This window comes from Asterias rubens, chromosome 4 (genome assembly GCF_902459465.1).
Source record: "Asterias rubens chromosome 4, eAstRub1.3, whole genome shotgun sequence".
Classification (NCBI taxonomy): domain Eukaryota; kingdom Metazoa; phylum Echinodermata; class Asteroidea; order Forcipulatida; family Asteriidae; genus Asterias; species Asterias rubens.
Window position 1 is genome coordinate 7,598,470 of NC_047065.1, and position 26,467 is coordinate 7,624,936.

Sequence of the window (26,467 nt, forward strand, 5' to 3'; positions counted from 1 at the left end):
AAAATATCACTGATCTTGAGAAGCAGCCTGCTCCTTCAAACCAGTCTTGAAGTATCCTTTGAAGATATTTATATTTTTCTCTTTGTGTGCAGAGCAATAATACCCCGAATAACGGCTAAACCAGAGAGCCGAATGATGAGCCTCAACATGAAGCTAGAGGAGACGTATCCAGAACTGGGGCCTTGTGGTGGCTTCACACAGATGTACGCATGTATGTGTGATCTACACCAAGAGGCATACATGGCTGAAGTAGCATGGGTGAGTTATACTGGACGTAATTTTTTATACAGCTGCTTAACGGCAGTGGACACTATTGGTAATTGTCAAAGACTAGCCTTCACAGTTGGTGTATCTCAACATATGCACGGTTGGGTGGCACGGTTGGCTTGTGCGTAAAGCGCTCGCCTCTCACCAGGGTGACCCCGGTTCGATTCCCGGTCGGGGCCATAATGTGAGTTGAGTTGTGCGTTGGTTCTCTGCTGTGCCACGAGGGTTTTTCCAGACTATCCGGTTTTCCTCCCTCAGGAAAAAATCAAACACTTTCGATCTTGGCTGTGCTCCGTGGTCATAATGGGTTGATGTGGCTGGCAGCTGAATGCGCCCTTGCATGCCTGCTTCTTGAACACGTTGTAGCCGCGTCCTTCGCAATTCAGCTCTTAGCTGCGAGTAAGGACGATTAGCCCCCCAAATTATTATAAAATAACAAACCTGTGAAAATTTGAGCTCAATCGGTCATCGAAGTTGCGCGATAATAATGAAAGAAAAAACACCTTTGTCACACGAAGTTGTGTGCGTTCAGATGGTTGATTTCGAGACCTCAAGTTCTAAACCTGAGGTCTCGAAATCAAATTCGTGGAAAATTACTTTTTTCTCGAAAACCATGGCACTTCAGAGGGAGCCGTTTCTCACAATGTTTTATACCATCAACCTCTACCCATTACTCGTAATCAAGAAAGGTTTTATGCTAATAATTATTTTGAGTAATTACCAATAGTGTCCACTGCCTTTAATGCAGGCGTCAATTTGAAGTGTGGACCGACCCTCCTCAGAGGTCGCAAAATATCGATGCCGAAGCCTGAGGTCAATAATTTGTTGTAATAGTGAAGCCGTAACGTTCTTTTTTACCTATAAAGTTTATGAAAAGGGTGAAGCGTTGACGAGCCTTATTTGTGTTTGGTGAAGTGACATCGAATCCACGACATCGGTCGCGCCGAAAGTATGTCAAAGTCGTTGCGTTTCAAACAACTGTAACTGTGATGCAATCTTTGAAGATGGCCTGTTTTGCAATTCGCGCAAGCCAACTTGGAATTTGCGTGTGCGCAATTTTTGAACTGAAGTTTGCCAACACCACTTGCGCAAACGTTGCCAAGTTTGCGCACGTTTGCTACCGATCTCATTTCGAGTGGAACGAGCTGTGCGCCGCCAACGTTAGCGAAAGTAAGCAACGAGGCGAATAAGACTGGTCCCCTGTCTATACCTTATCAGCAAGGAAAGACGTAAGATGCTCAGGCTAGCTATCGCGAACGTATATGTGTATAATAATACGTGTTGCGTGGTGGTTTTGACATGGCTGAAGGCTGGTTTATAGTCGGTCGCGCGATGGTCGCGCGACGGAAATCTTGCGCGCAATCCTAAGACTGAGGCCTAAAAAAGATTTCCGACGCCCGACCATCGCGCGACCGACTATAACTCGGCCTTGACAGTGACAGTGCAACAATAACCGAACGGTAAGCCGATGATATTATTAATTATGGTGAAACAGTGGTGAAGTGTCAGACCTGGCGAAAACTGAAAAAGTGAAGCTTCACCTATGGAAATAATTCAAAGGGTGAAGCTTGGACTAACACATTTGCTGATAGAGTGAAGTGGTGGTGAAATCCTGACCCTATACATAATTGGCTCAGGTGAAGAAAGGTGATGGCGTGAGGAGGGTTGGTCCACGCTTCAAATTGACACCTGCATAAGTACAAAAAGTAGCTAAGCACAACAAAACTATGCTGACCAGAATAAAGTTACCAGCCAAAATACCATGTCACATGTACAATCTGTGACTGATATCCTGCTTATTTGTGCTTAGCTGAAATTTGTTTAGCAACATTGTTTGCTTAAGCAGCTCTATGAAATTGATCCTTGGGGTTAAACCAGAGCTCAATTCACTCGTGCTGTTGAAGCACAAGAAGAAGCTAACCACAAAGAAATAATGGTAAATGAAGAATAAAGTTATCGACCGAAAATACTATTTAACATAGAACTGATACATGTATCCTGCTTAAAAATGTTTCCCACCAAGTGGCCGGATCGGGAGGGTCATTAGTCCCGGCAGGGTGAAACAGGCATGCTGGACAAGGGGCAATTGGGGTCGAGTTCCCTGGCAGGACCTTTGCCTTTGAGGCCCGGGAACCCTCTCAGGAAATGGCAAAGTATGAAGTTTCAGGGTAGTCGCAGGCATACGGTAACGACCAGCAGAGCTCTGTTCCCCACAGAAAAGCAACATTTTCTGCTTTAAAGAAGCTCTATGAATCTGGGCCATGGTACATAAAACAAATTCCATGCCAAGCAAGGTCTTCACAGTTGTCTTTTTTGTTTCGACTTCCTTAAAATATAATTCAAGTAAAATCATGAAAAAACAAATTCAAAGTCAATCAGGAAGTTTGGGGAGAAAAAAAAAAAATAAAATAAAAATAAAAATCATGACTACTATACAATAACAACATAAACATAATCGTCATATTCTGCACAATTGAGGAAAATATGGAGGTGTATGTTTACACAATAGATTCAGATGAATTTCACAGTTGAAGGGGGAATGAGATCAAGGACACAGAAAAAAGGGTCAGAATTGCTAAAAGTTTATAATAAATTGATTGTTGATACTCGTCATTTGTGAGTTCTTCATTTTCCTGTACTGTGTTGGAATCTCCTATGGAGTATTATACAAATATTGACTGCTTCGAGTGCTATGGTTAAAACTACTACTCCCGAGGTGATCCCCGGAGCGTTCTATTTTCCTGAGGCGCATAGCACGAGTTAAAGCAGACAATATTCGTTTTATAACACCCCAACTGACTATTTTATCATCTTTGTACACGTAACGTTCGTACACGCGTTTCAGATACACAGATGCACAATTGATTGGGTTTGAGGTGGGTAAAAAGACGTCTGGGTACTGCATGCCGTGTGATAGTCTTCTATTAAAGGGAAGCTTTCTACCATCATTTTTTTCAAACTGTGTGATTTCAATGTAAATCTGTGGACATTGTGTTTTGTGTCCTACAAAAAATATTTACAAAGTTAAGATCATCTGAAGTCTTTGTGAATTTGGCTTTGGAATTCAAATAAACACTCTGCTGATCAGAAACATCAAAGCTTGAGTGCGGTGTGCTTGACCGCTCGACCACGACATGCCACTGTCATAAAAATATATGGTGAATACTTTATCGATAAGTCATCCATTGGAGGATAGGTCATTATTGAAAACAAAAGTTAAACCTCACCATATTTTCATACATAGGTTATACTGTTGATTTTTGATTACAATTTTTGTTCGTGTAAAAGTATCTGAAAACAGCCCTGTGATGTAAAAACTTGCTTGGCATTCGCAGGAAGTATATGTACATGTATGAACCGGCCTTTAGTTTATATGAATCATTAGTCTTTTTAACTTTGACTTGAATTTCAACACAGTTTTAATTTTAAAAGCTGAAAGATTGAATTACATTATTTGATCTGTTAAAACTGTGGCTGTATTATGCTGAGATCGAAGGTTGTAAAACTGGTTTATATCAACACACTTGAGTCACTTCCTTCTGTACTCCTCTGCCTTCCTACTCAGTCCTGATTTGACCCGTAATCTTTATTTAAAGGTGGTACACACCTTAAGCAATGAGGCTGCAGATATTAACCTTAGAAAAAGACCTGGAAATTACATGGGGTTGACGGAGGCCATGGTTTCTGTTGCCCCTGGTCTTGGCCTTGGTGCTCCTTTAAACGTTTCCAATACACTTGCTGATTTTCTGATTTGAACCTTGTAATCTTTATTTTCAAAAAGTAATGAGGCTGCAGATGATAAATAAAACCTGGAAATTACATGTTTTCTGTTCCCCTTGGTCTTGACCTTTAAAAGTTTCCAATAGACTTGCTGATTTTTCCAATGGTTTTTTGAAGGGCCATTTTCAAACAGGTTTATGGCCCTACAAGGGGTAAATGTTTTTTTCAATCATTTTTTTAAAAATTTGTTCATCATGTGAAAAACAGATGAAATATGTTTTTAGTGTTCATATTTTTTGTATTTTTTATTTTTTTTGGGGGGGAGGGGGGGATTCATAATAATATTACAGGGTTAAAAGGGTAACACAACTTAAAAAATTTGTGGTTGTGTAGTAATTGTTTGCTTCTTTGTAATAATATTTATCTATATGTGTGTAGATAAATGATGTGCCATATCTACACTAGATGTAATGTACATGAACATGATGGATCAGGAACTATTGAATCAACCTCAGACTTCGTTAGTTCCTCATATTAATGTGTGAAAAAGGGGGATTTCCCCATTCATTGTTTGCTGATGCTATGCAAAGGATTACTAGTTCATTGTGTTGAGCTGTGTCCTTGAGGGTCTGCATGGGGTTATTCAGTGACTCAATCTAGAAAATACACGAACTTGTCTTAAGTGCATACTAGTAACTGAGGGGGGGGGGGGGCACAGGGGCCTCCAATTGGTGTACCCTTCCCATTTGAAATTTGGACTTTTGAGAGTAAAAATTACTACCAGAGTATTTAAAGCAACACATGAAATAAAGGGGACCACTTCACATCCGCTTTCTTTTGTTAAGTACATGTACATGTACTTGAAACCACCTATAAAGTGTTTCAATGGACATGCAGGCTTATAAAATGCATGTACATTCCGGTACATGTAAGTAGGATTTGAAACTTTGCATGGTGGAAATACGATATGGAAAGGTTTGCGGTAACACCATGTAATGACTATATACACATAGATGGGGTGGTTCTTATTAATTCACCTCAACGTTTCGATCAGTATGCTCAAAATACATGTACTAGAAAATAGTTAAGGTTGATTTATTTCAAGGTTTTAAAGTTTTTTTTCTTTAAATCAAGCTCAAATTTCCATTAAAAAAATGGATGGACATTATAACCTGCCTTTTCCACCCATTTTATTATGGAAATTCGAGAGCAAGGAAACCATTAAAAAATTGAATCAATTGAAGTTCTTTTCATGAATAAGCCTGCATGTCCATGTACATGTTGAGTGTTGGCACACTTTTGGTTTCAGGTAACTCAAAAAAGATACCGCCGTTGGAAAAACTGTGACAATAGAAAAGTGGTATACTTTATTGTGTTTTCTTTATGTTTCGTTGTTGTTAGCTTACATTGTTGTACTCTTGATGGAGTAGTAAAGTGTTTAACTTTATACAACAAATGTTCATTTCAATAACAACAACTCTTCTCAGAGCCAACATAAGAAACGTACACATATACCTTCTGGTTTACCAGAATATATATATTTGGTTTGCGGTAACACCATGTGTGTATCTACTTGCCATGTAGAGTTTGTTAGAACTGTCTTTCTTTATGTTACTACCGCGGAGTAGATTTAACGGATGTTCGAGAGGCTTCTCAGTTCTGAAAAGAACTGTCCTGCTTTTTTAACTACTACCCGGGCGGAAGGTATAGAAAATTGGCTGGGACTACTACTTTAGCTTATATAGGATTGTAATAAACTGCACTACCGCGAGTCAGTTCTTGGATTGGTCTCAACCTTTCGACTAGCTTGCTCTAGTCATCGTCAGGAGATATCAGTAATAGTTACTTCTTCAATTTGTCATTTTCTTGCAGGATGTGGATACAATCTACTTGTCCCATGACTCCAAAGAGTTATGCCTGAATGATTTTGATCATTTGTCAAACAGGTAAGTCTACATAGAAGTGCATGTTATGATCATTGAGTAATTCCCTTTTCCCCATAGAGTTATATATAAGAACTAGAGGGTGCACTGGTGATGCTTCTTGCACAAAAGCGACAGATATGTAAGCAGGTGATTGACATGTTTGAGCCTTGAAAGTTAACAGAAGACTTTTGTAAACTGTTCGAAACTTAACTGGGAGCCAGTGCAATTGCTTTAGTACAGGTGTAATATGGTGAGAACGAGGCAGGCAAGAAACGAGGCGAGCAGCAGTGTTCTGTACACGTTGAATTTTAGCAAGATTTTTATCAGGGAGTCCATACAGAGGTGAATTGCAGGAATCAAGTCTAGTAGTGATGAGGCGTGAACAAGACGAAGAGTAGTTGCTTCATCCAGGTAGCGGCAAATTTGAGATATTTTCCTAATAGCCATGAGAGCTCCTTTGCAAACATTATCAACATGTCTGTTTTATCAACTTAGAAAATGGCTACTTGCACGCATGCTGGGTCGCGTATATGGGCCAGTGCGCCCTCTAGTTCTTATATATAACTCTATGCTTTTCCCCTATCACCCCTCACTCCTCACTCTGCCTCATTCCTGATAACTTTTCTATGTTCACCATCTGGGACAATTTCAAAATTTGTGCTTACGCTCACCATTCACTGCTTACTGTGCAATCAATGGTTTTCTGCGCTACAGACAATCGAGCTATGCCTAGTAATGCCGTGGGGTATCGTCCTGGCCAAGTAGTTCTGAATCTCATATAACAAAGAGCAAGGAGTAATCTTCAATTAAGCCAGGAATACATCTATCTTAATTGCTAAGCAAAATGTGATGTCTCCAGTAGACAATTTAATGAAGGCTGCAAGCAGAAGTTTGCTGCTTATACACACTGTACATAGATGAGCCATTGGTACAGTCTCTATTTTGTAACCTCTGTTTACCGTCAACGGTCATTAAAGCAAAATGCATAACTCGGCCCTGCAAATGTGCTGAAAAAACTTTTTGATCATTTTATGAAGTTAACTTTTTCTGCAATAGTAGCACTAAACACTTTTTTTTCTTACTGATAAAACTTAAAGGTTTAAGAAGTTTGGCACAGGCTAGTCAAACACACAGCAGCTGACTGGAAAATATGAAGAAAAAAAATTTAAAAAATAGTGGTGCGTGGACTGCATTTGAATGACATAATATTTCGTACTGTTTTCACCCAGGGATCTTGTGCCTATCATCGCAGCATTAATTCACAACAACTGGTTCACCAAGCTGTCTTTCAGAAATGCATCCAAACTGGTGAGTCTTACAAACCAAACAAAAATCACAATTATCTGGAGGTCCTGCTCTAGTTAGTTGTTCTTTGTTCAACTCAAAATTATTCTGAAAGATTTACCAGTTGGTTGCCCTTACAATTTGTTACTTGATAACATAAACAGTTTCAACAGTAGTAATAAGGGAATCAATATGTGGTGAAGAGGTTTTCAACTAGTGGTTTAAACCCGCCGAGGCCTGGTTCTTGATAATTTTACAGAGACGAAGTCGAGGTAAATTATTAAGAACCAGGCCTCGGCAAGGTAAATTATTAAGAACCAGGCCTCGGCGGGTCGAAACCACTAGTTAAAAACCGATTAAACACACTTTGATTCCCATTCATAAATACTTTTTCTGTAAAAAAAAAACTCAATGATTTCTTTTCACACAACACCCCTCCAGCTATGAAATGGTAAGACCCTGGGGTAAACAACTCCTTAGAAGGAGATTGCTGTGCGTGTCACGCGTGTCCCGTGATGTGGCACAACTGTTCCAGCCGTTGCTCTCGACCAATAGGAACGAAGAGACTGTCTTATAAGCACAGGTGCAAGCTCGCGTGTCACGCCAATGTTTCAACACTTTTTACTGGTGTTATATCATCCGTTATAACACCCCCACGTGATGCCCTCTCGACCAATCAGAATGGATAAACTGTCTTAGGTATTTATGACTGAAAGTTATATACCGATGGATACTATGGCACTTATGATTTGAAAAGGGCCATCAGTTAAGTACATGTACCAATCTAAGAATAAGCATCCACCTGAGTAAAACAAACATTAAAAGGGAGGTTATACCTTTGGTAATGACTCCAAATTTGAATGCCTTTGGTAACTACTTCAAATGTTAATGCCTTTGGTAATTACTCCAAATGTTAATGCCTTTGGTAATGACTCCAAATTTGAATGCCTTTGGTAACTACTTCAAATGTTAATGCCTTTGGTAATTACTCCAAATGTTAATGCCTTTGGTAATTACTCCAAATGTTAATGCCTTTGGTAATTACTCCAAATGTTAATGCCTTTGGTAATTACTCCAAATTTGAATGCCTTTGGTAACTACTTCAAATGTTAATGCCATTGGTAATTACTTCAAATCCAAATGTTAATGCCTTTGGTAATTACTCCAAATGTAAATGATCATAAAACTTACAGGGTAAAGAGCTCGGAGGGTGACAGAGCTCAAACCAAGGTTTTGATAATAACTTTTCTAAATAAGAAATTCTCTGCAATGTTTTTAGTGTCAAAGATATTTCATATTACATTTTGTGGTTAATTTCTGAATCTACAGAGCAGTGATGCTGCACGGGAGATAAATAAAGTGTTACTGAAATCTTCACATCTAGAGCAACTAATCCTGGAAAATGTTGGACTTAAAGGGTATGTGTAGTTTAGAGAGAACACCATTGATCTGTACCGACTTCTATCGATAATTTCCAAATTACGACATCTTTAAAGGCACTGGACACTATTGGTAATTACTCAAAAAAAAATTTTAGCATGAAAACTTACTTGGTAATAAGCAATGGTGAGATGTAGATAGTATAAAACATTGTGAGAAACGGCTCCCTTTGAAGTACAGGGTTTTCGAGAAAGAAGTAATTTTCCACGAATTTGATTTCGAGACCTCAGAATTAGATGTTGAGGTCCCGAAATCAAGCATCTGAAAGCACACAACTTTGTGTGACAAGGTTGTTTTTTCTTCCACAATTATCTTGCAACTTCGACGACCAATTGAGTTCAAATTTTCATAGGTTTGTTTTTTATGCATATGTTGAGATACACCAAGTGAGAAGACTGGTCTTTGACAATAGTGTCCAGTGTCTTTAAAGGCAACTTGGTGTATGGCTTTGAGTCGCGTCTAATTTTGTACGTGTTTTGGGTTGGGATTTCAGTCCATTACCAGTTCCATGTTTTTGTTCCCTATTTGAGTTTGCCTCTGACATCTAAAACTGAAAAATCTCCATGAATGCATACCTCAAAGCCCACAGGTTACGATGCTAGTCCTTCTTGAGGATCTGTTGGTTTCATTATCAAAAACATATAACAAGTAACAACAACAAAGTAATAAATATTACTTAGGGTGCCATGGCTGACTGGTTAAGAGCATCAAATTCAAGTTCTGGTGGTTAAGTCATCGGAGTGTGGGTTCGAATCCCGGTCGTGACGCTTGTGCCCTTAGCAAGATACTTTACTGTGCTTGCTTCTCTTCACCCAGGAGTATGAATTGGTACCTGCAAGGGTAGAGGTTGATGTTGTATATGAACAAGCCTTTGGAGCGCTACAGTTGCCCAGGTTGTATACTCCTCAGGGAGCTGAGAAAGATTAAGGGAATGTAATTGGCCCAATGACCAGGGTACTTAAGAGCGCTTTAATACGGTTATTGTGAAATGCGCTATATAAGAACTAGTTATTATTACTATTATTAAATATAAATAAAATATCTAAAACTATTATATGTGAACTTAATATTTCAGGTCCTTCACACAGGACATGTGCACAGCGGTGCTTACCAACCAGAACACCTCCTTGCGACACATCAATCTGTCTAATAACTCACTTGATGATAGAGGTATTAGATACCTGGCCAGTCTACTGCATAAACTACCCAATGGTCTAGTGGAACTCAATCTGGCACGTACAGGCCTAACAGCAGAAGGTGAGTGTACAGTGGTTGAGTGTTTGATATTTCAGGTTTGATGAGTATTTTAGGCTCTCTTGGGTACAGTGGCTGAGTGTTTGATAACTCATAGTTGATGAGTAGTTGAGGCTCTCTTGGGGTAAGTGGCTGAGTGTTTGATAACTCATAGTTGATGAGTAGCAAAGGCTCTCTTGAGGTAAGTGGTTGAGTGTTTGATAACTCAGGTTTTAAAGGCAGTGGACACTGTTGGTAATTACTCAAAATAATTATCAGCATAAAACCTTACTTGGTAACGAGTAATGGGGAGCAGTTGGTAGTATAAAACATTGTGAGAAACGGCTCCCTCTAAAGTGGAGTAGTTTTCTAGAAAGAAGTAGTTATCCACGAATTTGATTTCGAGAACTCAAGTTTAGAATTTGAGGTCCCGAAATCAAGCATCTGAAAGCACACAACTTCGTGTGACAAGGGTGTTTTTTTCTTTCATAGTTATCTCGCAACTCCGACGACCAATCAAGCTCAAATTTTCACAGGTTTGTTATTTTATGCATATGTTGAGATACACCAAGTGAGAAGACTGGTCTTTGACAATTACTAATAGTGTCCAGTGACTTTAAGAGTATTTTAGGCTCTCTTGAGGTAAGTGGCTGAGTGTTTGATAACTCAGAATTGATGAGTAGTTTAGGCTCTGTTGAAAGCAGTGGCTGAGTATTTGACGACTCAGAGTTGATGAGTAGTTAAGGCTCTCTTGAGTAGTGGTTGAGTGTTTGACAACTCAGAATTGATGAGTCGTTAAGGCTCTCTTAAGCACACTAACTGTGTGTTAAGTTACTCAGATTTTATAAGTAGTTTAGGTTTTCTTGAGTACAGTGGCTGAGTATTTGATAACTCAGAGTTGATGAGTAGTTAAGGCTCTCTTGAGGAGTAGCTAAATGGTTTATTGCTTTCATTTTCAGGAACTCTTCACCTTGGCAAGGCACTTGTTGACAACAACTTCATGTCTATATCCTTGGTCAAGCTTGATGTATCTGGCAACCCCTTCAAAGATGGAGACATCAGTGTAAGTATCTTTACATTTTTGTGAAACAGTCCACTCTGAAATTAGGTGCTCTCTACAAAAAAAAACGAGCCTACAATGGAATATTCTATGGTTGCGTTCGTTAAGCTTCCCTGTGTGTACCCCGCAGTGCTCACTCGGGTGAGCCCCTGACAAGAGCTAATCGAACGATCACACTCGCCCTCTCGTGGTGACGGCATGCATCTTAGGTCACCCCCAAGTTACCCACTCCACAAGCAGGGCACTGGGGGTTGACCAAGGTGAGCCCGTCAAAGCTATTCGTACGCACCAGGGCAGACCGGGGTCGACCCAGGGAAGCTAAACTAACGCATCCATTGTAAAGACATTGTGTGAATGAAGTGGCTATGGGTAAGTCAATGGCTGTTGGATCCAGCGGTAGTGAAGTGCAGGCAGTGTTGGTGATCTTGCTATAGCCACTGTCAAAGCTGTCAATTTGGATCTGATCAATTATTTTTCTTATCACAGCATTTTGGGGGAAGTTGTTCGTAAGTACTGGTCAATCACTTTGGAACAGACTTCCCTACTGAACTCAGAAAAGAAACCTCATGTACACAATTCCAAGTTCAGTAAATAAAACACGCAACTCTGCCTTTTGCTCTCAATTGACTAGGAGTGTCAAGTCTGACAGACATGGCCCATTATTATTATATATTTCTGGTAAAGAAACAAAGGATGCCTCATAAGTGAACTTTATCACTGTAGCTAACAAGTCTTAGGGAACCTGTTTATCAAGGGTGCTTGCTATGTGAACCAGGAACACTTGGTTAACCCACACTTGACATCACTCGTTTGAATGTTCCCCGAGCAAACAAAGTTCTAGGTCGGAAGGCTTTCAGTGTGGCTGGGCCCATGATTTGGAACCATCTCCCAACTGCCATTAGGGAATCTAATACTCTATCTGCTTTTCAAAAAGACTCACCTTTTTCCAAGTAAATTTCTTTCTAGTGCGCTATGATCTTGATGGAATAGTGCCTTATAAATTTTAATTGTTCTGTTATGTTAACCCCTAGTCTTCCACAATGAGTGGTTCGGGTTCTTTTATGTGCACTACATGTACCACTCCTAGTACACGGAACCTACGGCAATATCCAGTTCAAAGGACAAAACATATGAGATGAAAAACAGCTTACAATTCGTCACTGTTTTCACGAAGGGGCAGAATTGTTGATTTTTTTTTGGTGGTTTCGAATTAGTTTAACAGTACCTAACAATTTTCTAATTTATAGACCTAAAAGTCTTCTAGTTTCTTAGATATGCTAAGATGGTGAAGGACAAGAATCTGGATTTGTGTTTTCATGAACAGCCAATTTCCTTCTTTGGCACAGCGCCAAAAACGAGTGCTCCGACTTTTGAGGGTTTCACGAAGGGCCAATATCTTTGACCTACAATGTTTTAGGCGCACGCGCCCCAAACGGCCACAAATGGACACAACTTGTTTTTTCGTTTGACCTACAATGTTTTAGGCGCACGCGCCCCAAACGGCCACAAATGGACACAACTTGTTTTTTCGTTTTCACAAACAGCCACTTTATGTATTGCTCTAACACGTGGGAATTTTCCCCTTGCACAGCGAAAAAGTAGGAGAACCGGCTTTTGCGTTTTCACAAACGGCCACACAACGTGCTGCACACAGACCATGTTTTGTACAGTTTTCACGAAGAGACAGTTTTGTTAATTGAATAATTACTCATTAATTAAACCGTTATGGACAAAATTGGAAACAGATTTGTATGATTTAGGATCTCTTCTTTCCTGATATGTAAAAATGTCAAAGATTACACATCGAAAAGTGATTTCAAAATTAGCATAACTTCAAACGTGATTTTCTCCAAACATACATTTTTGGCTGCATTGGACAAACTGCCCCTTCGTGAAAACGGTGATGAATTGTTAAGTATTTGAAGATTTTATAATAACTGCTTAAGATTATCATGTTTAAATTGTTTTCTGATTGTAGAACCTCACAATGTTCCTGGCCCAGCCCAACTCACTGACACATATCAACATGTCAGACACAGAGTGTGCCCTGGACAATGTGTTTGTCGCCCTCTTCAGGGGATGTTGCTCCAATCTTTCTCATCTTAACCTGGCTGGAAACACATTTACATACAGGTAATATTAATACCAAATTAGTGATCTAATTAACCCTTCAGGGGTCGATTTCACAAAAAATTTAGGACTCGTCTTATCTCGAGTTAGGTCGAGTAAGTCGTCCTAACTTAGGATTAGTCTTAAGGTCTGCATGCTACAGTGCAGGGTTCGGACTCGTCCTAAGTCCTAAGATTAGTCTTAAGTTAGGAAGAGTTTTGTGAAATCGACGGCAGAGCCTGTAGTGGCTGCAAGAGCAGTGGTGCCCACAGCGGACTAAAATGGCTGCCACAAACGGCTGCAATTTGGCCTTATTTCATTTAACCAAAAAGGACACAGAAAGGTCACGTCCTAAATTGACTTTTCCAGTGTTGCCCTTTGTTTTACATACTATCTACTATCTTATACTGGCACCAGCCAGTTTGCTCCTGTGATGTATAAAAACAAATTGTATTTCTTAATGGTTTTTCTGTAATTTTTAACATATTTATTTTTTATGAATCTTAGATTGTTTAAAACTCAATTCAGCTTGTAGCTGCGAGGTTTGAATATTTTTTAATAAACCAATAATAATATTTAAAAAAAATAAAAATAGAAATGATACAATTCTGATGCAAGCAGAGTATACTGTTCTGAATGTCGAGACCACACTGGCTCTTTTTAGAGCGAACACTCCTACAGAAGAGATTTTACACATGGTTGTACCCGCAAATTTACTATTTGTAGGTAATTCTTATTTTATTTTCCACACCATGCAAAGCTTCAAACACCACTTATCTACAATCTATTGAGAATTTTTGACTAGTAATATTTATTTAAGTGCATTTTAATGTTTTAGAAGAAAATTTATCAGATGGTAGACTTGTTTTGGTGTATGGTGAGCATTGTACAGAAATTCACAGTCTATAATTGCTCAATGTTTTTTCCCAGAATTTTATCTTAAAATCTGGCTGAATTTTGAAGTTTGAAATCTTGCCAAACCACTCCACCTTCTATCCACTGTTTTGTCCTGATCTTGTTTGAATGGGTACTGTTTATTGAATTGTGTTTGGAATAGGCAACCTTAACCACCCCAAAACCCACCTAAATCAGCAGATTTTGCTGAATTTCTCCTTTGTGTTGAACTTTGTATTTCTGGGAGGGGACCGGGTAGGGTAGGTGCCGAATGCCAAGTGTTTGACACAGGCCTTTTAAAAAAATATCATTGGATTTTTTCTTTCTTTCAAAGTTTGATAATAAAATTGCTATTTTTGTGATATTTGCTGTACATGTTAGGAGGGGTAAGGATGTACCAATCCAGGTGTCCTTCAAGCAGTTCTTTGCCACATGTACCAAGCTCAAGTACTTGAATCTCGCCAGGAATAAACTTCCTTATGAAGTGGTCAAGTAAGTGTTCCTTATACTTTCAGTAATTTCTTCTTCCTCCGTCATCAAACTAATGTTGTGAGTTGAACTTATCAGACTGTTTTTGTGATGCTACAAATTTTGTGACCCTTAAAGACACTGGACACCTTTAATTATTTTCAAAGACCAGTCTTCTCACTTGGTGTATCTCAACATAGGCATAAAATAACAAACCTGTGTATATTTGAGGTCAGTTGGTCGTTGAAGTGGCGAGAGAAAAATGGAATGAAAAAAAAACTATGTTACTTCAGAGGGAGTTGTTTCTCACAATGTTGTATACTATCAACAGCTCTCCATTGCTCATTACCAAGTAAGTTGTTATGCTCACAATTATTTTGAGTAATTACTAATAGTGTGCAGCGCCTTTACGCCATTGCAGTGGAATGACCTCACACAGAGGTTAAGTGGAGGTTGGCCCATCATGTACCATGCCTTAGGTTTCTATTGTTCCGTCATTGTTTTATCTCTAAAATGGCGTTGTGAATTGTAACTTCATGTAGATTCAGTATGTGCGAACACCATGTGTATACATGTATATGTACTTATGCAGTGAGTTCAAGTTTTGATATTTCTTGTCTCTTATTGCAGGGAAGTCCTCCTTGGTATTGGATCCAATGACAACCTTCAAGATGTGGAGCTTGACCTCAGCAGTAATGATGTAAGACCTTCTTCTATTTCATCAGCAGTTTAGTTGACCGATCTTAAGCTCTGATGTTGCCAGCAGCAGAATGTGGGTTCGAATCCAGGACATGAAACTTGCGCTTGAAAATACTGCTTGACAAATTTCTTTACTAAGCAAACATTTTTTGGAGTAAAGTTAATGTAATTTTGGTTGGTATACTGTTTCTGCTAAGCAGTATTTCTGTGCTTAGCAAGTTTTTGTGCTTATAGTCTTATGAAATTGGGCCATGGCCTTAAGGAGTCGGTAAGAATCCATAGACTTGTTGTGTGCACCCCTTCCCTAACCATGAGTCTTGATTTTGAATGTGTTTTTAGCTGAAGACAGAGGGGTGCAGAATTATTGCTGGCGGTATTGCTCATGTCAACAACATTGCTACATTGAACCTCAGCGATAATGACTTCAATGCAGAACTTGCTCACCTTGTTGATTGGATTGGACAGAGTAAGACCATTCGCTCATTGGACCTCAGCAAGAACATGTGCAGTGTCAAGTACAAGTAAGTCATGAATAAACATGAAGGGTAGTAATGAATAAACATGAAGGGTAGTAATATAATATGGTCTCAGCAAGAACATGTGCAGTGTCAAGTACAAGTTAATCATGAATAAACATAAAGGGTAGTAATGAATAATGGTTGTGATTGGATAGGACAGAGTAAAGACCATTCGCTCATTGGACCTAAGCAAGAACATGTGCAATGTCAAGTACAAGTAAGTCATGAATAAACATGATGGGTAGTAATGAATAAACGTGAAGGGTAGTAAAGTAGTATGGTTGTGATTGGATAGGACAGAGTAAGACCGTTCGCTCATTGGACCTCAGCAAGAACATGTGCAACGTCAAGTACAAGTAAGACATGAATAAACATGAAGGGTAGTAATGAATAAACATGAAGGGTAGTAATGAATAAACATGAAGGGTAAATATGGTTGTGATTGGATAGGACAGAGTAAAGACCATTCGTTCATTGGACCTCGGCAAGAACATGTGCAGTGTCAAGTACAAGTAAGTCATGACTAAACATGAAGGGTAGTAATATATGGTTGTGATTGGATAGGACACAATATAAAATGCACTCATTGGACAACGATTAGAATATATTAAAGTGTGATATCATTCCATTATAAGCCTGGCCACTAGCTCCACTGATTACCAGAAACCAATATGAATTTTACTAGAACTAGTTTTGATTTGAGGTTTTCTGCAAGAAAATTTCAACAGTTAGATTTTAGATTTTAGATCTGTTCTGCAAAGGCTTAAGCTCTACTTGAAGATCTTGTCAGTACTCTTTTATTCCCTTGTTATTTCTCATTGACAAGTTTTGTTTCACTGCCTTCCCGTTTTATTTTGAATTTCAGGCAGCTGCTGAAGGTACTGGAAACCATTGTGCAAGTCATTCAGGCTGAAGGATTGGTAAATACCAATTAACCACTTAGTTGTGTCCTTCCAAAAACTTATACATGTATCTCCTAAAATTTCACCTTTGATATTTGAATCATCATATCTCATTTAAAATATCCCAAATGTACACACATGCACAACCAGCTCTGTGTTGCAGCGACTGTATGGACATTCCTTTGGACACTCCTGAAAATCAACGCTGATTGGCTAACCTTAAGTTATTGCTTTGTACACACGCTTGTTCAAGATGTTTCAGCGCTTGTAGAGCGCGAGTCGGCGCCTAGTACCGCGCGTCAACATTCAGTACTTTGACCCTATACGTTTCAAATGAATCATGTTTTTAGACATATTACATGATCAAAAAAGATTGAGAGTGGGCCAGTTGCTCTATGACTTGATGTGTCTTTCGACAGTGCGCTCTGTTTCTGTCTCAAACACTGAATAGATCAACCACAGGACTAAATAAAATATCAAATTTATGTTGATATTTCAGAGTCAAATTTCACGAGATTATGATCAAGCAAGGCTTTTTTTTTGGAAGGCAAATATGGTTGACTGGAACAAGTTTGACTTTAATGTTGTTATTGATTGATCTTTTGTAGCCTCTACAAACCCTGTCATTGGCCGATAACAAAATGAAGTTTGAGACTATTCAGATCATCAATGCTTTGGGGAGTAACACAACGCTGACCAGTGTGGATATCAGGTAAGGTTGTAGTCAGTTATTGGTCTAAACGGTGTAACTCACAAGACTCAAACTCTGCTGGAAGTACAGTTTAAGTTCTACTCACAGCCGTGCTGTGCCTTGCCTGAAAAGGTTTTTTTCCTTACTCCCTTAACTATTACACCAGTGTACTTTTTGGTGGTTATGGCCGTGTCCGAAACGGCGACTTCGGCTACAGCTACGGCTAGATCGCGCGCGTCTGCCTATTCTTTAACACTGGTAGACGCGCTGATCTAGACGTATCTGTAGCCGAAGTCGTCGTTTCGGACACGGCCTAAGTTTGTACAGGTAGCTTCCAATTCTTTTTTTGAACAAGTTATTTGCTTGGTGTGCATAGATCTGTATAACAATCTGATTGCAATGTTTTTCCCATTCATTCTACTCCATGCGTAGTGGTAACAACATGGGAGACATTGGTGCTCGTATGCTTGCCAAGGCCTTACAGTTAAACACCAAGCTACACACAGTCAAGCTAGATGGCAATGGTATCACAGCATCAGGCTTCAATGATCTTGCCAACGCACTGGAAAAGTAAGTCGCATGTTGAGTGTTTTTTTTCTCCTTTTTGTTAAGTTCAATTAATTTGATATCTAGCTCATTATCTTTTTACGTAAGCTGACCAACGTTTAACTCTTTCAGTGCCAAGGTTGTACATGTACATGTGCGATCTATTTTATGTATTTCGAAAGTGCCATTATCATAAAAGTACGGCACATTTTCTGTACTCATAAAAGGTCATCAATCGGACATGTACCAACTATTTTATATATTCCGAGAGCGAAAATAGGGAGGTTTTGCATGCTATCGGATTCGGTTAGTGCGACGGATATGTCATCATAATGACGTCACACGCTACTCGCTATCCGCTATACATGTGGATGACACTGATATCCTGCTTTCTACACGGCAATTTGGTTACGGATAGCTAAACATATGCGTATGCGTAACCGTTCACGTGCGAAACCTCCCTATTGTAAGATGTACTTTGAAAGTGCCTTTTTTTATGTACTCCATAAGTCTCATCAATCACATATATACGACCCGTTTTTAGGAGAGGGCATTATCACTCAAGAAATACTATTGAGTTTTGAATGTACTAGGGCAGCACCAATCAGCAAGATATGTTTTGTTTGGTGAGAAAGACTGCTTTATTTATTTTGTTACAGAATTTTGAAAAACCTATTCAAAAGGAAACCTGTCATTCTTTGTTTGCTAAGGATGATCTAAATAGACTGGATCTATCAGTACATGTCTACTCCGCCAAAACCTTTGGAATTCTAAGAACTTTCCAGCTGGTGCTCCATGTGATTGGTTTCGTACGCAACAATGTATCAAAATCAAACAAATCTGTGGAGAGACTTCAGAGGGTTTTCAGAGGTTGGAGTCGTTTTTCCCTATTTGATTTGGATTTTAAAAATTTGATTTGCCCACCAGGAACTACACTCTGAAGTACATGCCTACTCCAGTCAATGATGTAACGGCTGCATTGAAGGTCAATGCTGAGAAGACGTCCGAGTCATTACAGAAGATCCAATCTCTACTGCAGAGGAATCACAGCCAGCATAAGTTCTCTGATGATCAAGCCTTCAGGCTGCAGCAGGGCTTCTTATACACTACAGCTCACCAGGTAAAATTAGTCTAGGGGTTAGTGCTGTTAGGCCAAATAAAATTTAAAAAACAGTTGATCGTCCGGATTTTTCAAAAAAGAGGAGGATGAGGGCCTTTTTATTTATTATTTATTATTTTTTCCCCAAGTATTTCAAATCAAACAGGCCACCGATTCGTCAGTTTGAACCCACTGCCAACTTATTTTATATCTATTTGTTGCATGAGGACCCGTGTTAACACTAACAGGGTCGGATTAGTACCAGATTAGCTGGTAGTAGAGGTAGGAATACAAAAAAATAAAAATAGCAAAAACTAAGGATGCTTAAAGACCATTATCTTGCTGCATCCATCTTGGTCATGTTCCTCGTATCAAATAACAATACTGAATGCTATTAACAAGTTTGCTAATAGGAACAAGACTATTTTGTTCTTCCAGCCTCGGTTTGGTAACATTGATATCAATGGGAGAAATTAAGGGTGGCTGCACCGTGATGAAAGTCTATCGGGTGTCATGGCGACCGGTTAATAACAATACTAAGTTCTTATATAGCGCTTTATCAAACCCTTAACATGACCTCTGACATCGGGAACCAAATTCATGCAAAACAAGGGCTATATTATATGCACATACTGCTAGGCAGATTTAATAGAGGGTGGTTGAGACAAAACAAAAAGGGCATATGGTCTAAAACATGGCATTTGATAAATTGAAAATTCCAATGGCTTCGTTGGTTCAAAATGATATCAATTTCTCAATTATTAACAAACAAAATGACTAGAGCGGAATTTGCACTGACGACGTGTCAGCAAAGAAAATTTTCCAAACCTAGAAACAAAATAAGCCATGTTTGGGATAATGAAATGAGCTTGTTCTGTAGGAGCTAGTGGCGTAACTGCCGAGGAGAGACTTGTTGTTCTCATAGTTGTGAGTACATGTATGCTGAGATTTACCTAACGGAAAAAGGTTTGGTTTTGAACAAAGTAAAATTGACTGGAGCAGGGCTTAAACCAACAACCTCCAGATTAACATACCAGCGCTCTACCAACTGAGCTATCCAGCCCTATGTTGGCAGTCTCCCTTTTAGTCAATGTCCTTGTTTGGGGAAGCCAGTCATAAGCTATACATTCGTTAGCTGCCATTTGGCCAGGGATTACACCTGAAAATGAAAATAAGCAGAATGTCTGTTGCCATCATGAGTCTAAGAAAGTTTGATACTGAATTGAAAAGATTTGTTTGATTGTAATTGTTGTAGATGGTTGACAAGTTGGTCGTCCAGATCCAGGATACCATTAAAGAGCTTGTTGACTGTACCGATGAAGACGTCCAAGCTGATGTTAATAAAGCACAGAATTACATACAAGATGCTGATAACTCGAAACTGGTAAGACAAGCAAGGGTTTCTTGCAACCTCATCCCACCATTTGAACCTCAGGGATTTGTGTGAATTGGACTGTTGTTGTTGTTGATGTATTGGGTTGATAAGCTATAATCCCGGCCATATTTCGTTGGGCCCCTTGCCCCCTTTCAGTGTTGGTTCTGATTGCACGGTCTTCTGCGTTCCAGTCAACATTGAGCAAGGGGACGGGGGAGAGAATGTTTCTTGTCAGGGGGGAGTGGATATGGAATGGTTTTATGTACCAATGGGAATGGGTGGCCCAAGCATTTTGGCCGGGATTGTAGTTTGTATATATGGTAGGAATCTTGTGGGTACTAATTCTGCAAGGAGTCTACACCCATTCCTTACTTAAGGGGGCTTTTTGGGACAAAATATTATGTTGTTGCTATCTTCTAAAATAGCACTGACATATCGCACGAGTTTGAAGTTGTCCAAACGTTTAAACTAGTCCGGATGTACACACAAGACAAGTACATATGCCAAGATATGACGCTTGTGCATGGAGAATTTTAGCAAGATACAACTTTTTTGCAAATTGAGATACAAGGTTTTTGCACTTTGAGATATTCAAAGTTTTTGCACTGACTTGACAATATACTAGACACAAAACAAACAATCATTGAGGATGGGAATCAGACCCACAATATTTGCAATTCTAGAGCAGATGTCTTACCAACTAGACCACCAAGATTGCCTGGTAGCTAGAGGCAGTTCGAATCCTATATTTTAGCTGCGGGTACTGCATTGATTTAACATATATTGAAATATGTTGGAATTGTTCTTGGTAGTTGCTGAATGCCCTCCATCAGGTAGCCCTGAACACAGACGGCAGCGATGTGAAAAACCAGCTGGAAGACATGGCTGGACAGTTAAAAAGCATCGTTGAAAATCAACTCAAGGTAGGCCGAGTACTCAGTAATGGTTACTCACTGATTGACAATAGATCTACATACTCACTAATGAGTAGTTGAAGTTAGTAATTTTATTTGTGTCAACTAAAATACGTTTCAACCAACCTATGAGTCTTTTATTTCCTATGTTCATGAGTATTAAGCTAAACTGGGAATACAAACATAAGTCAAATGTCTACTTTTTCCACGGTAAAATTCCTCAATATAAACTGGTGTATATGGGTGTATTCTTTAGATGTCTGTTGTTATACATGACCAGTTGGACGATACAAAATGATTGGTCAGGTTATTATTAACCCTTGTCATAACAAACCTTTTAAAATCAGAACCTGGGTGTGAGTGAGTCTAGAAGATTCTGTATTTCATAGCCCAACCCAAACACTATTAGCATGGGCCAGGATATATTCATTTTATCTGAGTCCACTCATTAGACTTTGAGCTCGCATAGAGATAAAGCTTTCACAGTTACTAGCCAGTTGAGTTCTTTATTTCTTCCTTTTTATGCCCCGTCAGGTAAGCAAGCCGAAGGGGCATATTGTGTTTGCCGAGTCCTTCCATGTGTGTGTGTGATTGTATTGCCTACCCTCCGAGGACATTTAACAAAAGGGATGATAGGTCCTCACTAGTCAGTTCTTTGTTTTCATGTGTCCTCACTAGTCATTTGTGTACAAAACCAAAGGGGATTGCTTTAATACAGGAACAACAGAGAGTATATGTACAATAGGTGTCCTCTAACGTAATGGTCAAACAAGACTGTGTGTATGCAATAGGTCCTCACTAGTCATTTGTGTACAAAACCAAAGGGGATTGCTTCAATACAGGAACAACAGAGAGCACAATAGGTGTCCTCTAATGTAATGGACAAACACGACTGTGTGTATGCAATATAGGTCCTCACTAGTCGGTTCTTTGTTTTCATGGGTCCTCACTAGTCATTTGTGTACAAAACCAAAGGGGATTGCTTCAATACATGAACAACAGAGAGTACAATAGGTGTCCTCTAATGTAAAGGTCAAACACGACTGTGTGTATGCAATAGGTCCTCACTAGTCAGTTCTTTGTTTTCATGTGTCCTCACTTGTCATTTGTGTACAAAACCAAAGGGGATTGCTTTAATACAGGAACAACAGAGAGCACAATAGGTGTCCTCTAACGAATAGGTGTGCTGTACCTGTGTGGGCATGTCTATTATTGATAACCGAGGACTTTAACAAAAGTGATCCGAGAAAAAGTCACACCGAGGACGTCCTTGATTTGATTTCGTGTACATAACCATGAGGACAACTGAAAAGAAAACGGTGGCCAAACAATGGGAGAACAAAGAGAAGTCCTCGGTTGACACCATCAACACAGCTGGGTGTGCGTGTGTGTGTGTGTGTGCATGCTGCGTGCAATTGTTGACTGTGCCTCGCAATTCCAAACTTGGTTTGAGGGTTTTTCTTGGGATCCCCCTGAAGCCTTTTATTTTTACACCCCTTGCGTCAAATGTCAAGGTCATTACAACATGTATGTCTAGAACGATTAGAACGAAATGTTGTCTGAGCGATAACTCATAACTCAAGTAGGCCTTGGCATATGAATTCCAAAAGTTGATGTGTTAGTTGGTCTTTGGATCCCCCAGAAGCCTATTGTTTCTGAACTCCTCGGTCAACTTTCAAGGTCAGTATTGGTAAAACAAAAGAAAGTTGTCCAAGCGCTGAGCGGGGCATTTGTGTTTATCAATACACCAGTCTTGTTTATAAATGTAGTCGAAACAGATAAGGTTTGTCGTTTACATGTACATGTACGCTAACAACTGAATCTTGAACTCTATAATGTTTGTATAGTCTAGTGCATCAGGGATGTTAACGACGTCCACCAAGCAGTGTAGTCATACGATGGAGGATAGCGCCCTCAAGGAGAGTCTTGATAACGTATGCCAGGGCCAGAGTAGTATGCCTCGGAGATTCCTACAGGATGTAGTGGAGCAGGTCGGAGCTGCCATCTCCAACAAAATGGGGTAAAATAATTGTTTTGTCTTTTTCATAAACATTTTGGGTAAAGGGGTAAAGTTATATTTTTTGGCTTTTTCACAAACATTTGTGTAAACAAATTTGTCATTACTGGAGTTCTGTTTTCGTTGTTGTTTGATTCTTCATATTATTTCCAAAGATATCACTTTTTCAGAGTGGGCTTAGTGAAGTCTTCCTTATCAAGACGTTCTTATACTATGCCACTATTTGTACCCTTGTTTGTTTGAGTCTAATCATCCTTGAAACCGCCTCAGCTCCTTTGGTGTATGCAACATCGGCAGCCACATTGGCGCACAGGTTGCTTATCATTCACATCAGTATTCTCTATCCCAATTTACTCCAGGGTGATAAGAAGCAGTGATACTTAAATGTCTTGCCAAAGAATACAATGATCGGGATTCTTTTCCACATTCCAATACATTGACCATTAGGGCCAAATTTCATAACGCTGCTTAATCACAAAATTTGCTTTAGCTAAAAAAAATCCTTCTGTACATAGAGTACAATCAGATTACCGGTCAGGACTCCACTCAATTGTTGTGCTAAGTAAAAACAGCAGCTGAATACCAGTCACAAGCAATGGAATTTTGGCCAGTAACATGTGTAAAATAAGCAAGCCATTTTTGTGCTTAAGCAAATTTTGTGCTTAAGCAGCTCTATGAAATTGACCCTAGAACTTGAATTTGAGGAGCTAGACCACTCGGCCACGACACGCTACCCTAATAACTTATGAATATTGTATTGTCCTATCGGATGTAGAGAGGCACATTTGGCCATGGCTAGCCACATCTCAGACACTATCACTGATGAGATCATGGAACATCTGACGGACTGTTATCATAAACTGGTAGGTTACCCCCCCCCAGACATTAATCCAAAGATGTGTGAGTGGTATGAAGTATCAATAGACATCTTGTAGATTTATCACGTCTAGAGTTTGATCTTAGGTGTTGCTCATTTCCCAAGTACAAGTGAAAACAGTGGTGGGCAATTTAACGAAGCACTTCCAGTTGTAGTCCGCTGGACCAGTAAAATTAAGTAGTCAAATTAAATGTGTGAAGGATTGTGGAAAAAACATTGAATTTCATGAACACAAGATTGTGAATCAGGAAACCACAAGTTCAAAATGAGGTTCTTGGTGATAAACATAGAAAACGAATACTAAGTTTGAAATATTTTGGGATTGAACAAAGACAAAGTGACAATAGCAGGATTTCAACCAACAACCTCCGGTTTAAATAAGCAGAGATTTTCTTGCAACATGGGTGCTTCAAATGTTTGCAGTCTCCCTATTTTGTCAATATCTTTCTTAGGGGGTTGCCTGTCAGAAGCCATTTAACCTGTAACTACTGTATTCATTCATTCAAACTTATATTTATTTCCATACTTCATGAAAACAGAGTACAAACAATGTTTTTTTTAAGGAATAACAAACAAACAAAGTAATTAAATGAGGGTGAGAAAAAAAAACCAGCCAGAGATCACACCCAAGTTTAGGATTGTACTTGGGAAGCCGGCAGCAGAGGGATCACCTTATGGGAATGTGACTTTTCATTTCAATCTTGTCAGTTTAGTTAACCTTCAAGCAAACTGGATTGGAATAAACATTCATTCATAAATACCTCAGACAGTTTCGCTATTCCTATTTGTGGAGAGCACGTCACGTGGGGGTGTTTAAACTGTTGATAATGACCAGTGTTTATAACCGGTTGTCCGCGCTAGTCTTGATGCAAGACGTCTCTTGTTACGGGCGATGCAGGCGCTGTCGGTGATTTGGCTGCGCTGTGTGTGAAAGGAAAACCCGTTGAAGTCTGGGCCCAATTTCATAGAGCTGCTTAGCACAAAAATTTGCTTAGCGTTAAAGTTCTTCCTTGATAAACACAGGACTACCAACCAAATTTCCATCTGTTGCATATTGCTTGTTACAGGTATTCAGCTGTTGTTTACTTATCCTGAAAATGACATGGAAATTTAGTTGGTAATCCTGTTTTTATGAAGGCACAAATTTCATGCTAAGCAAATTTTTGTGCTTAGCAGCTCTATGAAATTGGGCCCTGGTTCTTGATAATTTACCTCGACTTCGTCTCGGTAAAATTATCAAGAACCAGGCCACGTTGGGATTAAACCACTAGTTGAAAACCTCTTCACCACACATTGATTCCCTTACTCACAGACACTAATCTATGCCTTCTCATCTTGGGTTTTTCACAGTTGGAACACCAGGCAATGTTCAAGACCAGGAAGGGATCTCTGCTGACGAACGGCACAGAAGCAATGACCAATCATGATGAAGAACAGAAGAAAGACTCTGAGGAGAAGACAGAGGAAGTTAAGGTTTGTTTCCTTCTTAGGCTCACATGTTCGAAACTTCACCTAAAAGCAAATGATGAAATCATGACGTCATGGTAGTTGAGTCACTTTAGTTGAGGTGTGTCCAAGTTGTGTTGATCATGTGCACAAAATTCATGTCCAGTTGTAGAATTGAGTGTGCTTGACACTGGAGTGATCTTGGCTGTGTTCAATAACCCATCCCGTGTGGTCCACAACTGCAATCCTACCTGCATACCTCTTCCCATAAAGAATACACTAATCTCGGCTAGCCATAAAATCCTTACCCATATCATGGAATGAGGTGCTATCCTGTGTACTGGGTCCAATTTTATGGGGCTGCTTTTCGTAAGCTAAGAATTTGCGCTTGCTGAAGCAGGGAATTCTGCGCTTACGTCAAGTGTATTTCATGGGTTAGCAAGGAATTTTATCTTGTGCGCTTGTGTACTCCACATTACTAGGCCTTTTTCGCTTACACAGCTAGCACATAATTTTTTTGCTTACCTAGAAAGCGGAAAATGGTGATCATAAGCATAGAATTCGGCGGTAAGCAGAGCCATGATATTATGCACATGTCCTGCTTAGGGTAAGTCCCAATTTATGGCTCTGGCTGCATTGCAATCAAGCCACAGCCATGATATCAACTTGTTAAAAAGACCCAATCTCTATGGTTCTATTTAACACATGTCTATAAGACATATCAACTGCGACTGTTGTATTCCTAGTAAAAAAAAGGATAGACTGGGAGAATTTTTTCACTGTGACAGTACCACAGAGCAACTAAAAAAACTCTTGGAAATGGGACAGGCAACCCAATCCATTCCCAATTTGATAAAAGCATTTAATCACCAAAGTCTGCTAAGTGTTTACCTCTTTCGCTTAGCAGAAGCAGCTTTATATAATAGATGTTAAATTTGCATCGGAGATAAAGAATATTAATTTAGGTTTTTAGCCATACACCG

At 39.4% G+C, this 26,467-nt stretch overlaps 1 protein-coding gene across 2 annotated transcripts in view; it reads left to right on the forward strand.

Annotated features, from left to right (window-relative positions):
* Positions 1-26,467, forward strand: part of LOC117288857 (F-actin-uncapping protein LRRC16A-like) — a 58,193-nt gene that overhangs the window by 16,218 nt on the left and 15,508 nt on the right. For both annotated transcript variants that reach the window (XM_033769710.1, XM_033769711.1), the window contains exons 6-24: positions 93-258; positions 5,860-5,933; positions 7,142-7,220; positions 8,526-8,614; positions 9,712-9,893; positions 10,829-10,932; positions 12,908-13,062; positions 14,314-14,424; positions 15,031-15,100; positions 15,439-15,620; positions 16,483-16,537; positions 17,128-17,231; positions 17,643-17,780; positions 18,684-18,876; positions 20,111-20,239; positions 21,043-21,153; positions 22,992-23,164; positions 23,937-24,024; positions 25,389-25,511. In XM_033769710.1, coding sequence (XP_033625601.1) covers positions 93-258; positions 5,860-5,933; positions 7,142-7,220; positions 8,526-8,614; positions 9,712-9,893; positions 10,829-10,932; positions 12,908-13,062; positions 14,314-14,424; positions 15,031-15,100; positions 15,439-15,620; positions 16,483-16,537; positions 17,128-17,231; positions 17,643-17,780; positions 18,684-18,876; positions 20,111-20,239; positions 21,043-21,153; positions 22,992-23,164; positions 23,937-24,024; positions 25,389-25,511 — 2,326 coding nt within the window. The remainder of the gene's footprint in view (positions 1-92; positions 259-5,859; positions 5,934-7,141; positions 7,221-8,525; positions 8,615-9,711; positions 9,894-10,828; positions 10,933-12,907; positions 13,063-14,313; positions 14,425-15,030; positions 15,101-15,438; positions 15,621-16,482; positions 16,538-17,127; positions 17,232-17,642; positions 17,781-18,683; positions 18,877-20,110; positions 20,240-21,042; positions 21,154-22,991; positions 23,165-23,936; positions 24,025-25,388; positions 25,512-26,467) is intronic.